Source organism: Plutella xylostella, chromosome 7, assembly GCF_932276165.1.
Source record: "Plutella xylostella chromosome 7, ilPluXylo3.1, whole genome shotgun sequence".
Lineage (NCBI taxonomy): Eukaryota > Metazoa > Arthropoda > Insecta > Lepidoptera > Plutellidae > Plutella > Plutella xylostella.
In genome coordinates, this window is record NC_063987.1 from 6,622,053 (window position 1) to 6,637,448 (window position 15,396).

General features: G+C 35.1%; 1 protein-coding gene across 5 annotated transcripts in view; it reads right to left on the reverse strand.

Annotated features, from left to right (window-relative positions):
- LOC105389015 overlaps positions 1-15,396 on the reverse strand; it is a 60,108-nt gene that overhangs the window by 36,520 nt on the left and 8,192 nt on the right. For all 5 annotated transcript variants that reach the window (XR_007266513.1, XM_048622317.1, XM_048622316.1 and 2 more), the window contains exon 2: positions 12,703-13,012. Coding sequence is in view for 4 of the 5 variants with exons in the window: in XM_048622317.1 (XP_048478274.1) it covers positions 12,703-12,830 (128 nt within the window). In the remaining variant the exon portion in view is untranslated. The remainder of the gene's footprint in view (positions 1-12,702; positions 13,013-15,396) is intronic.

Here is a 15,396-nt window from a genome sequence, read left to right on the forward strand (position 1 = left end):
CAAACAGGTTGTTGATAGACTCCATAAAGTTGGCAGTGGATCTGGCTTCTTCTGGTAATTTGCCCAAATCGATGTATGTACTGAGTGCTGCAGACACAGTATGGCTGAAAATTTGAACAGCATACTTCACTCGCATTTTTTTAAAGTTGTTGGGTTCAATGTGACACTCAGTTATTTTTGGTATTAGTTTTAAGTTTTTGTCTTTTTGGTCGTGGTAAAGTTGTTTTATAAAATCCCAAGATATTCTCTTACCGTCACAATAGAAGTCACTTGTTAGCAAGTTATTCCGTAGACATTTGATTAGGTGTGGCACGTCAAAAATATAGTAGATTTTCTTCTCATTATACACAAAAAACGGTTTTTCGGCCGACACACCTTTTATATCTTTGGCAAATTTGTCGAAGTTTGAGCCTTGGTCAGTGGTTATAGCTTTTATGTCTATTCCAATTCCGGAGAGTTTTGTAATAACTTCTTCTAACCATATATCTAATTCTTCGTAATGACGTGCACTAGCAAGTAGTGCGTATGCCAATGGTTGCTTCCATTTAAAGTAAATTCCTTGAAGCATTACCACATACGCATTGCTCGCAATTTCCGGAGTCACTTTACCATTGATATTATGAAAACCTATTACTTCATCTGTTTTAATATCGTAGTATAAGTTTCGTTTCAGAGTCATTTCGTCTATACAAATCGTACAGTACTTGGCTTTTTCAGGGAAAGATTTTGCTTTTAATTCTAAACTTTCTAGAACTCGTTCATCCAATTTCGGTGGTATACTTATTTTTAGCTTGTTTAACGTGCTTTTGCTTGGTAATTTTAAAACAGTTTGTAAACATCGGTAAGTCTGTGGACTTGAGTATTGCAAGTTTAAAGCAAAGAGTTTATATTCTGCTTCATATCTATTACCCTTAAATTTATTTTTTAGTTTATTTTGCCACTCAATCAATTTCATAAATCTTTTACCAATTTCGTCTTCAGGATCATCGTTGCCAATTACTGGTGAATTTTTCTTTTCCAGTTCTTTTTCAATTTTTTTAATTTCTAAATCAAGTCGTCGATTTTTGGCTTTGGTCACCCTTAGGTCTTCTATAAGTTTACGTTTCCGTGGAGTTTTTGCACTCAGCAAATCTGATGTTTGTGTTTCCTTGTGCGACATCTGAGATAGTGTAGTTTGAGTTACAGCTGACTTAATTGTACCTTTTTTAGTAACAACATCAGGTATTATGTTCACTTTTGATGAAGGTTGTGCAATATCGTCGTAAGTTTTATCGATATTTGTTTGAGATGTTCCTTCTTGAGATAGATTTGGTAACGATAAAGTTGGGTTTGCATCTTCATTGAGCTTTGGGACAATTGTAATTGCTGATTTTTCAAAATGCAACGAACATACATGATAACTTGAGTGTTTCATATTATCTTTAGATAGTAAATCCTCTCTACCAATTGCCAATAACCAGGTCCGTCGCCTGAAATAAACAAACAGAACATTTTGAATGGACGAAATCCTTGCATTGTGGGTTTCGTAAAATACAACAAGTATCTACGTAATTATATCAGATGTCTAGCACCACCCATAATACAAGCTTTGCTTATTTTAGGGCTAGATGGCACTGTGTGGATTGATGATATGATATTTTATTCTAATTAGTACAATCATGTGAAATAATAAAATATTGTATAAATTTTTATCGATTTCAGAACGTCGACTTTGATGTGTCGCATCTCTATTACGTTCCATTTTACCAAAGTGCGTAGTCCAGAAATATTTTAAAAATAACCTTGCAATAGTAGATAATCATGCGTAAATAAAAAAAAATAAGTGTCACCCAAATCTTTCCTTGCGTAATAAATGTAGTAATCAATAAGCAAAAGACTTGAGTTTGTAAAAAGAATGTCATGTTTTTAAAACAAAATTAATTTGAATATAGAATACAAAGCTATTCCAAAACTTTTTTTCTATTGGAAATGACCATGCAATAGTATTTATGCGTAAATCGTTTTTTTTTTAAGTGTAACCCAAATCTTTCCTTGCGTAATATGTAATAATACCACAGAATAATAACTAGTACCATAATACTAATAATCAATAAGCAAAAGACTTGGAGTTTGTAAAAAGAATGTCATGTTTTTAAAACAAAATTAATTTGAATTTAGAATACAAAGCTATTCCAAACTTTTTTTCTATTGGAAATAACCAGTAAAAACAATGACAATTTCATAGTTAAGATATTTTGAAGTACATAAAATATGTATGAATCTAAGTACCTAAAACATTTAATTTTGTGAAAACATGTTTTTTTTCGTTATAATTTATATTATGGATATAATTTATATTATGATACAGAACGTGTTAGTTTCGTTAAGCACTAATCCCACTCAGCGCACATTTTATAATCGATTCATTAATACATTTTGAAGGTAGTTGTGTCTGTAAATTTAATAATTTAACGAAAAAAATATTGGAATAGACTTTGTTCAACATGGAGAAAAAAAGGGTTTGTAGTTCGGATTAATTTCATTTCAAATAAGGAACGTACCTAGAAGAAATCAATAAAATACTTAGATTAGTTTTACCTGTCAGCATCTTTTGGTAATGTAAAAAAATTTAAATTTGGATCACGATCCGTATTTAAGCAATTAAATACGGCACAGTATCTTTTTGCTGCTTTTTTTCTTTTTATGTCCATTTTTCTATTCATAATTCGCGCGCGCGTGTATCGTCTTCCGCTTGCGGCAGCCGACTAGATTTGCCCACTCGAAGCGGCAGGCGCCAGGCTGGCGCCAGCGCCGCCCACGCGCGGAGTGACACAGGCCTGTTACAGTTTGGAAAGAAATGTTCGTAAATTAAATTTAAATATTCAAGTTCGTTAACGGTCGTTCGCCGCGCTCGCTGTCATGCTGCCTCTTCCACTAGGAGTTAAATCTTAAATGCCTACCAACATATTATTTCAAAAATGTTTAGGTACTTAGGTACATATAATTAAATGATTCTCTATATTGACTCTTAGTGAGGTATTGCTAATGCATAACGTAAATAATTTAAGTATAAAATGATATATTTAAGTACCTAGTATATTTTATAATATGTAAGTGTATAGCAAGCTCGTTGTAAATAAATTTATAAACTGTTTGGTATGTATAAATTTTCCAAACCCTATGAAAATGTAAGGCCTGTAAATAAGTATGTAATTAATGTAGGTACCTACTTATTAACTTTTCCTCAACATTTTCTCTGACGTCGGACTAATAGCTAGTAGTAAGGCTTCAGCAGTAGTCATAGTCCACCCACGCATCACAATGATTTCATTCATGTAATCTTCACTCACCCGCTAACTCAATAGCAAATATTACGATACGAGAAAGAGAGAAGTTTCCCAACTACATTTATATATTGTGTAATTTACCCATTTTTACAACCGGACTGAAGACTATTTTTCACTGTCCTATATTTAAGTACACATAATATATTATAGTTAAAGTAAAAGTAAAATTAAATACCGATTGACACTATTTCTACATACATAAATAAATGTTAATCATTTTCAAAAATAATTATACTGATTTTCCGTTTCCGTTTTCTAAACATATTTCCCAGGTTGTACAGTACATACAGCTACAAAGAAGTGAGCAATGCAGTTAATTGAATAACCACATGAAGCCAAGTGTATGTGCCAATTTATCGAGTAGCCCTAGGATTGAAAATGGGGACGCTCATTTGGTTTAGCCATTGCATTTCGTGTGGCTTCATTGGTAAATAGAACTGTGTGATTGTAGGGTTTGTAGAAAAGTTGTTAAAGAAAGTAGAAAGACAAGCTTTTGTAACTGGGAAAAAGAAAACTTTTTCTGTAGGATTGTATATTAAAGCGGCAATAAATGTAACTGAAAGAGGGAATAGAAAATTATAAGTTAGCAGCTATCATGTGTGTTAAGGTGTTTTTTTTTTTAACTAGAAGGACAAATTAACTAATAGCTTTATTCATGTATGATTTAAAATCTGTGCACACCACGGGAAAGGAAGCAAGTGAGGGACTTTTAAATCAACATTTGCAAACTAATCAAAAAGTTAAAAAAAAACAATTCCAATCAATTGAGCTTAGACGTTACAACCTGTGAAGCAGCGCATAGATCGTGACTCAGAGGTTTAGAACGGTGGCGTTTCATCACGTATTTGCCTTTCGCATTGTCGATGGCCGAAGAAAAGTGGAACTTTTACCAATTAGGCAATTGACTCACGAGCTAAACAAGAAGGTTTTGTTTCCCGCAGCCAGGTGGCAGTCTACTCAGTTGGCACACTTTTGCACCTGCACTATTTGTTTGGATCCGGTTTCCGTGCATAATATTTTTATAGGTAAGATACTTTATGTTAGTAGATTTAGCTTTTTGTGAGCTTTATGTTTTTTTTGATTTGATTATGAAGATGCCACTGACTGGATTTATTGCTCCCGTAGGATTACTTAAGTGATTAAGTTCACTTTATTAAAAGCATTCTCAATTCTCAAGATGCCATGAAGATGAGTTCACGATCACCTCAGATCCAACAAGGGCATTATGTAATATTTAGTATAAGTACCTATGTATTTATGAAGAAGACACACAACAAATTATTCATGGTGGTAAGAATTATACAAATCATATAAGTACCTACCTACTTTTAAGTCACGAGCAGCCATGCCTTGGTTCGTTAAAACATGACCATAATGACCTTAAGCTATGACTCTTTATATAACTTTAAATTGATTGACAGTGTATTAACTCTATTGTGAAATCAAGTTTTTTAAATATAATCTTTTATTCATAAAGTTATAAACCACCCTCGTTTGTTCAGGAGTCAGTTAGATCAATTCAGAAAACGAATGTCTGTGAATGTTATCCAGATAATATTAGGTATTAAATTTAATATTAGTTATTAATATTAAATTGAGTATTGTGCCATTATGCCATAATGTTTTTTTTTCTACGCAGCTCTGCTCGCGGACCGCGACAGACTTGGCAGCTCTCTGTCAATAAAGAAATGGGCCAGGCGGGGATGTCAGGGGCGGACGCGGACGTCACTGAGCGGCAGCGGCAGCGACGGTTTACTGATCACTAAATAAAATACCGATTTATAATTTATACTAAGCATTGTAAAGCAATAAACATCGAAATTTAGATCCAGCACCAAATGCTACAGAACGACACGACCAAAACTAATAATAATAACCCAGACTGGACAATTTAATACTTATCTAATATTAAATCTTATACAGGTTGGTAAAAAACTTAAGCTTTTCGTGTGCCGGTAAGTCACGTCAAAGTTTCCCGGGTGCATAATTATTAAAACGCATCCAGAGGGCGGACGGGGCGTGATGATGCTGCACTCTAGCTTGACCAAAAACTAACAAATATGAGCATTGAGCAGTCATGCTATTGGTACGTTTAATGCTACGAAATAGAGTCGTGGTTAGCGTAGTCGCAATCCGAAATTTCGTTACTCAGAAGCTAAAGTGCACCCCTGGTGTCGAGATGAGAAGTAATTAAATTAATTATACGGAGCGATAAATTGAAAGTGGTTGAGGTTCAGGCATTAACCTACGGATCTAGGGAGTTAAAGATTATTGGTTAGGTCTTAAGCGCGCTGTGATGTTTAAGATGATTAAACTTCCGTATGGCTTTTGTAATGTCTGATGTTCAGTTCGAATGTTTTTCTACCCATATACTATACAGTGTGCCCGAAAAGGTTACTTAGATGGAAAGAGAAGTGATAGGAGTGGTCACAATCCCTTCTGGATATTACACAGTATATTATACAATAAGCTTTAAAACTAGAGCTTTTTTTATAATGTGTTGCTATTTTCTAGTGAATGCCCCACTGTTAGGTAAGTTCTGCTTAACTTGACGTTATACCGGCAGAGATTTTGTATCCTCCTGACTGTATCCTACACAGTGGTAGATTTACCTATAGGCCAAAAAGGCCAGTGCCTAGGGCGGCAGATTGAGAGGGGCGGCAAATTTGGCAAATAAGTAGTTTTTTTTTATAATTAATTACACGTGCACACCATCCATGTATAAATTACGATTATAAATAAAAAAATATAATTATAAACAAACAAAAAACCCGACTGCACGCTAAAAAGATGAAAACAAGCCCCAATGTTAATGGAAAGTATCGCAGGCGGGGACCAGCAGAGGGTTCACCATTTAGCTGAATGTTACTTAGATAGGTTGTGTGGCGGTCAAGTTGGTCCCCGCCTGCGATACTTTCCATTAACATTGGGGCTTGTTTTCATCTTTTTAGCGTGCAGTCGGGTTTTTTGTTTGTTTATAATTATATTTTTTTATTTGTAACTTTTTAGTTGTTTTTATTTTATGAAATTTTATGTCAGTAGTTTTAGTTTATGAACATTTTTTATTTCAATAATTTTTGTGTTGTGATTTAAATACCTACAATATGCATATTTTTGTAATGTGCTAATCAAATCCATTCATTTGATACCCCACACAGCATAGTTGGAAAAATATTATTTTTTCGATCATCACTTTATGTCCTCTAGAGGGCGCTATATACATTTTAATGTAACGTCACATAGCCTATAACCATCGCGCAATCAATACGCTTCTAAAGATACCTCATAAAGAAACAGACAAACATACATACATACATACATACATACATACATACATACATACAAACATACATACAAACATACAATCGAAAAACATTACCCTCCTCCTTCGGCAGTCGGGTAAAAATACGAAAACGATTAATAAACGCTTTGTAATATTTCGATAAAACCGGATTCTGGATCATTACATACATACTCGTATCTATCTTTGTTACTGCGAAAACAGAATTTGGAGCATACTATTATCCCTTAATCAAATGGAGGATTTTTTTTATAAAAATGTAAACCATGTACCTATGGTTTTTAGGTAAGTTGGGTCCGTAGATTACGAAAAAAATGTTTTTTTTATTTTTTTAGTAGGGGAAAGGGGTGTTTTGCGATGGGAAATAATTTCCCACTATTCGTGATTGCAAAGCAAAATAATATCAAGTGGGAAAGTATTTCCCACTATCCGGTACAGATCACAAATTTTGATTAATATTTACTACAGTTTCTATACAAGCTAGTTGCCGCTACTTTGCTTGTTTTTTTATAAATATTTTTTTGTGTTCGAAAAAAAGCTATAAAATGATACAATAGTATTAAGAACAATATTTTAATAAGGAAATATGCAGTCGTCAAGTTGTTTGAGGTAACTATCGGAAGGAGAATTAATACTGTTGACATAGCATGAGTCGTCTTCCGAATCTGTGTCTGATAAATCAGAAATGTCAGCTATATTTTCGACAGTCTCTTCTAAATTCTTCGTAGTAAGGGATATTACGTTTCTTTTTGATATTTTTTTCAAAATGCTGCAAATAAATAAGAAGAATCTGGAGTAATAAACCGCTTATACTTATCAAAAACCATACATATTAGTTCGTTCAATAAAGTAAAATTATATTTTATGTATAGATAAATTTAGTATATTTTTACTGCAGGAACAAACAGTGGGAAATAATTTCCCACTTATTTGAACCTACGAAAAAGCAAGAAACACCAGTTTTACAGTGCCAATCACCATAAAATCCATTTGTAAAACAAGTTTAGTTTACAGTAGTTTACACTAATATTGTGGTTAGGTACTTACCAGATTTTTTCTCCAAAAATTTTGAAATATCGTCACGAGAACAGGTTTTTGTCACAGAAAAATTGAAATCGTGACTTTGACATTGACGTACGATGACAGCTTGCGGTTTTTTTAAAAGTGTTTGCATTATTAAAATTTAAAACTTAATCAAGATTATTTTGTTCCTAATGTTGATATTGATCAGAGTAACCAGTAAAAAAATAAAAATATTTTTTTCGTTTCAGACTAAGTGGGAAATAATTTCCTTATATTTGATTAAGGGTTATTTATCCAAACTTGGATAGCACTTCGCCTTGCACACCGCTGCCCCCCTACTCTTGAAAGGCAATGTATTGCGTCTGTCTTGCGTTGGCAACATTTAAAAAATCATAACTTCTCTTCAAAATCGATTTTACAAAAAGTAAAAATACATAAATGTTCACCAAGATAAAGCCTTTTATTAGAACCTAGCACTAAGAACCAAGCACCCGGAATGAAGAATTTATTTTAGATTTTGGCCAAAAAAGTCTTTTTTGGCGTTTATTGTAAAAAAACTTCTAAATTTTATGCATTATATTCTTGTTTCTAGGTTCTTTAAATAGGCATTACCTAGCTGATTACATAAGTAGGTATTTTTAGTCTTTGTAAAAACGCTTTTGAAGAGAAGTTATAATTTTTTTAATGTTGACAACGAAAGATAGACGCAATATATTTCCTTTCAAGAGTAGGGGGGCTGAGCGAATGAACCGATTTCAATTTAGTTTTTTTTTGTATCACATGTGTTCTACGGGAGAGTGTTCTTAGACAATAAGTTTGCTGAAAATCGATTTAGCCGTTTAAAACTTACAGATGTTTTACGCTTTAAAGTCTTTTTACGGGTTTTTTATTTGCCTGTCAAATTAAACTTTTTAGGTCAACATTAAACTCTTCAGTACATAGCGGGTTGCAAAAATTATCTAATTAGGTAAATGACAGAAATATGATTAAGTTCACAATCGTACTAATAACGGAATTAAACTAACGTATTGAATTTCAAAAGTCAGTAGGGGCGGCAAAATATTAATGGCCTACGGGCGGCAAATTTGTAAATCCGCCACTGATCCTACATATCCCTTGAGCCATCGAGCAGTACAATGAATGAAAAAAGGCGTACGTGTATAATATTTAGGTTATCGCCTCCTTTGATGTTAAAACCTCATAATGAATGCGGGGCGAGGCGCGGCGCGTTGGTAAAAGCAGCAATTTTCACCAGATGTCGCGGCGTGCTGCGAATGGCAATACAATACGTTGCGGACGTAGAACAATAACTTAATTTTATATTATTTAGCACTGGCATGCAGGAAAAGTTCGTAAACAAAACTTGTTCAGAATGAATGATGTGATGTGTATTTTATAGGTAGGTACACCAACCTAATGCAATATAATCCACAATCAATAACAATTACAGCTACAGCCAGGTAGATAGGTAGTTAAAAATTTACTATGTTGAGGTCAATTTGGCTTGGATACAAATTACATGCTATCATTGTGTTATTAGAGTTATTATGATATTAGTTGAGTGGGGCCAGATGTTTCTTGTTCATGCCTACGTGATAATGAACAATACCAAACTCTTAATATTTCTCTTGAAATAAATTTAAATATTAATTAAACCCAGGTATTTTTCGGTACGAACTATGATTTTTATTTATTTTTTACAAAAAAAATTACTGAAATATAATTAATACTCAACCTAATCAAACCTAAAACAAACATTGAAATACACACAGAGAATTTTATACGTTTTTAAAAGCTGTCATGTCGGAAGATCAATCGTAGAACCATCTATTTTCAGACAGTCGCAGTGACAAGCTTTTAAAAGCTCAATGCGATTACGTTACCTCTGTAACACGCTCCTCTAACGAAATTCATCAAAGAACCTTCAAATAAACTATGTCATTAATAGTTATTATTGTACTTACTTAGTTAAAATTAAATTGGTTTTGCAATCTTGCATCAATAATTATATTTGGTTAACGTAGACTTTTCCAGTCTAGTTTATTATGTTACTACAACTAACTATTTTTATCTAACTACAATCGAACTTCTTATCGTAGGCATAATATTTTATTTTAATAGCAGTATATACCGGTACCTTCCACTCATAGGAACACGCACAAGCAATCATTTTTTCCTATATTTTTATCTGAGAAATGTTTAGGAATATGAAGGGAATCACCTTATCACTATACAATATACATATACAATATTAATACCTCAAAATCCTTACAGCAACTTTACTACTAACATAATTATCAAGTCTTGAATAACTGATCTAGATTTTCTCAGGCTATAAATACTTAGTAGGCAATCGAATAAACACATTGGGCTATACGATGCGGCATTCTGCCAGATTCCAAAATACATTTAACACCCACCCAGACGGACTTGAGATTTATTGCTAATTTAGACGAAATAATTTATTAGTACGTAGGTCCTTAAGTATAAGTTTACATGAATGTTACATCTCAATGAAAATCCTTGCATGAATACTTTCCGTTTCAGTGACTACGCAAATTACAAATTTAAGACTTATTAATATCAATCTACTAAATTATGAATACTTACTTATATACCGCCAATGTACTAATGTATTATAAGAAAATTAAAAAAATCTCATTAGCGACTTCAATATTCTCGCTTACGTTTTTCACAACAAAACCACTCGTCTGGGCTTCTATTAAAAAGTCCACAGACGTTTATTTTCAGACTGAAAACCCAACTTTTACAGGATACAAAGCACGAGCCTGCCTGCTATTGCGATACCATACAATAGGACCTGCAGTAGGGCATATTGCGTAATACCGGGATCCCGCACAAAATCCACGGTTTTTTCAATACCGGTATTGAAAGTTAATACCGATATTGAAGTAATACCGGAATCGGATATTTTTTAGGCTATAAATCAAGCGATTACGATATACTTAGCCTTGTGCTCCTACATACTATGAAAGTGCACTTGTTTTCAACCGTTACATGCGGTTTTTGGCCTTTGGAAACCTACTTGTGGTCCATGCGTTCTAAAATTTTAACTCTAATATTTAATTCTCGTAAAAAATATTACATAATACAGAATTTGATTGCTTTTTCTTGTTGTATTGTGCCCTATACGACCTTTAAACAAAATGTATTGTATGTGTGTGTGTGTGTGTATACCATTTATAACAAGGAAGTCTAATACCGGGATCCCGGTATTGAGTTCTAATACCGGAACTCAATACCGGTATTGAAAATATTACCGGTATTGCATGCCCTAACCTGCAGGTAGAAAGTATGTGTAGGTACGTACCTAGGTACCCTACCTGTTACCTATTAAATGTTTATGGTTTCCTTTAGGTTTCTATAGGGAGGTATTATGATTGCAGGAGTTGGATTTTATGGAAATGCAATATTAGGATTACAGTATCAACCTTGCTATAACACAATCCTAATGTACTTAATTTAATTAAATACACCTACTAATTTATTTATTTTTTTAATCAGGGACTTTGTAGCAGTCATATTCTTATTATACAAAATAAACATACACTATAAACGCGAGCTCCTTCTTTTTTGAAGTCGTTTAAAAACCAACTTGACCTTTACAACAGTGCAGTATAATACGAACGTCTCCATTCGGAAGAGAAAATCGATAGCTACTCCATCTTTTCAATTTCCTGGATACTGTTCGCTGGAACTGTTAAAGTTTCTATAGAAGTGTCGGTGGCGGTGTGGTAAGTATCCGACAGGTATCGTTCCGATTCATTAACTCACTACAAAGCAATGGACGCGAGAGCTGCTGAAGTTGTGTAGCACACTGACTGTCAACTGTTTGTATATAACTATGTAGCAAAGAGTCCGAGCGTAGCGTCAGGTTGTTATTATTCTGAGTTGTATTATACCACAGTGTATAGAATTCTGTGGTAACGGCTGCTGCCGCCTGCCAGGCGTATGTGGTGGCAGGTATAATACACGTTTCCACACGTTTCAGATTTGTACTGTTCAATATAACGCGCGCAAATAAAGACACGATATGAAAATGGCGGCGGCAATGGTAATAGAAGCTGAATGAAGAAAGAATAATGTGTTATGCTCCTTGGGAGTTAGAAAGACTGCTCTGCTATCTATCTAATCAGTTCTTGCTTCATATTATTCGCAGAAACATTAATTTACCTCTTTTATTGAAGACATTAGTCGGAAAAGTTTCAAGGAGTGCTCCGCTTTGCCAGCCCATTATTCTAGACTGTCTAATGATAAAGACTTGCCTAGCTATAAATCGGGCGAAGGTGTTGGAAATTCTTGCCTCTGGTAGGTAATATAAATTTACTTATAAAGATTTTATTACCCGGAAGTAAAATACGTGAGCTTCCATCAAGTATGGTGAGCCTATGGAATGGTATCAAATAGGTAACTAGATAAGCTATCGGTAGGTAACGAAAACGAGATGCTATCTAAGGACAGTTTTGTTATAAAGATGATAATGCAGCTTTTTGTGACTTATTTTAACTCATCGGGTGGCTCATAAATTTTCAATTTGTAGATAATTTGAATAGGATAGGCTTTTATAGACCAATAGTCTGTAAGTACTAAGTACTAACATAGAATGTAGTTAAGCAGTTTCCTAGTTATCTCCACCTACGAGGCTTTTGTTCCATAGTGAAATTTTGTCCCCGATTAATCAATAGCAATTTAAATATTCATAAACTTCATATTCATGATGACATTGTGCTGCGCAAGCTCGAGAGCTGTCAAATATTCTGACGAATTAATAACGAATTAAGCTAGAAGTACCAACGTACGTACCTAAGTACTTATTACTTCCATGGTACCAACTCAACCGTCGACGCTTTATTTATACCGTACCACCGTGTTAAGACTAAAATTAATTTTATCTTCTTCAGGACAATGACAATGTTATTCCACTGAGTGTCGATTCGTCCTGATTCCACCAATGTCACTATACAAGATACCTAAGTATTTACTATGTATAGGCACAACGTCGTTTGTTGAAAATAAAAATATAAAACTCACCATTCCCACAGATGCGCGATGCAGTCGAACATCTTGGTGCTGCAGCCATGTTCCGTGCTGAACACGTTGGTGGAGCACCCATGCTGCTCCAAGTTGACACACGACGCCGCGGGCACGGCCGCCGCCATTTTGTTCAACTCAATACGACGCCATTTTGAAAACCCGTTCACAAACACACCGCCATCTTTAATCCAACGTTTCACGCTTCCATTCGCAATAATTTCACTTTACTTGTCATCTTTATTAGGAGTTTTATTTACGCTGATAACGACACTGTTACTCGATGTAATTTTGTATGTGGAGGTAATCTCTGAAAAGAGAAAAGTGCCAATTAGAGTCGTGATAGGATATGAGAGAAAGTTATGAAATGAGATGAAAGTGAAATTACGGGTAATGGTGTAGGTAGTGCAAACCATATAATATCGACTGTGCAGTGTGACGGAAATAATTTTAATAGGGACGGAAAATGACTGTAAGGAAGTAAGATAGAATCTTGGTTATTAATACCAAATTACATGAATAGGTAGTTCATCCTATAGAAATATCATAAGTAAGTAGGGATCTGCAAAAACAGTTTCCTAAATATGAAAACTACAAACCGACTGGTTTTCTGTGGTTTTGTCAATCCCTTAAAGAAATTCAGTAATCCTGCTGCGTTTTAAAGTTATGTCAAGCGTAATGAAGACAACGGACCACTCCATTACTTCGTACAAGTCCTAATTATGCGTGCTACGTGAGTGAGCAGAGAGTCGTGACTTATTCCGACGCGACATTCCTGAGGGCCCATACCGTTGCACAACCGCAATGAATCAGGAAGACTAGGCTCAACGTGCGGTCATCCAGACAATGCCATTTTAATATTACAGCCTGCAGATACCGGCGAGATAAAGCTACAGAGAAAACTCATTTCAGAAAGCGGAGCTTAGAGTTGCACGTTTAAAGAGCCGTTTTATAGTATATTGGTTCTTGGAAATGCAATGTTAGATGGGTACTAGAGTGTTTATGATCGACGTGCGCGTGAATCTTAGTAGCTTCCTGATTAAAACATAATCTAATCTTATAGATACTTACATGGATTCTTTGCTATGTGTGATCTAAGTGGAAATTATAGGTAAGTAACTAATAACACTACACCAAGACGCAAACGAGACCAAATTGATGAGCAATTCAATCTCGTCTATCAGGAATTCCCACTGAAGCACTGAAGCACGTGGCCACAATCAAATCGTCAGCTGAAACTGGCGGGCACAAACGACTCATCAAACCGATACATCTCGATGCCCAGAACAATCGGTTCAGTAATCGAATAATGGACGTGCAGGGCCTGTAATTTCGCGACGGACAATGCCTTCGGCGCACGGTCACTGTAGCGGTTGTCCAGGGTTCCGCTCCACTTCCTCACTATTACTCAGGGCTAGACTGTTACTGTTCTTGTCATTATGCTATTACGCGATACGGGTCGCGAAATGAAATAATTTTATTGGCAACTCTACTTGCCGATGACACTGACGTTTTGGCTCCCTGGACAGAGGCCATCATCATTCACCAACTGCCGGCTAGGTAAGTTAATGGTGGTTGGTCAAATGGAAGTACATACTTAGATATAAGTAGATAATGTATTGTAGTTAGATAGATAGCAACGTCCTATGTGTTCATAAATAGCACATAATACATATTTTATTTCCCTATTCATAATTTGTCAGTTGGTCTATATTTGGAACCGATGTAAAGTTGGATAAGGCGGTCCGTTTAATAATTCACATACGAGTATGCTGCATCGATTTTATGAATAGCCCGGGGCAGTTTACTATTTACAGACATTGAGGGCACTGATACTAAATAAATATAAATAAATAAATATAAATATGTAGGGACATCTCACACACGGCCATCCGACCCCAAGCTAGGCAGAACCTGTGTTATGGGTGTCGGACAGCTGATATATCTACACAAATACTTAGATAGATAGATACTAAATATAAATATCAACACCCAAGACCCGAGGACAAATATCTGTGTTTAAACAAATATCTGTCCCAGCCGGGAATCGAACCCGGGACCTTCGGCATAGCAGTCAGGGCCACTAACCACTACGCCATTCGGTCGTCAAATACTAGGGTTGAAATTTCCCGAAACGAACGTTATCATTACGTCATCGTCCACTTTTCGGCGTTCAAGCAAAGGACACATCGCATTCAGTATTCTTTGTATAGAAATTCACACAAGGCGTTCACTTCATCGGCATTGCCGACGCCGTTTCTCCATACATTTATGAAAATCCATTTGGTTCGATACCGATAGGTGGACGCTTAGCTTTAGTGTGAATCTGCAAGATCACTGCCAAGTGCACTGTGAGGGGACTGCAGTGATCGGAGGGGAGCATCCCTCTGACTAATGGAACTTTGGGGTTCTATGATTTAATTGATTGATCGGTCATTCTGGACACGAATCAGCCTTTACTCTTTAAACTACCTAGCTTATAGTTAAATTATGTAATAGCTCTAGAAAGCGTTTGGCAAATGTCTGAAATTTGATGGTTAGGAAGGCTCATGAATTTTAACTGGGAGATTGACACTATGATAACCGTTCGGTTTTACAACATTGTATATTATCTGTATAAGAACTAACCAATAAAATTAAGATAGTTTTAAGAACACTGTCACACATTAACACCAGGCAAAACAACAGCGATGA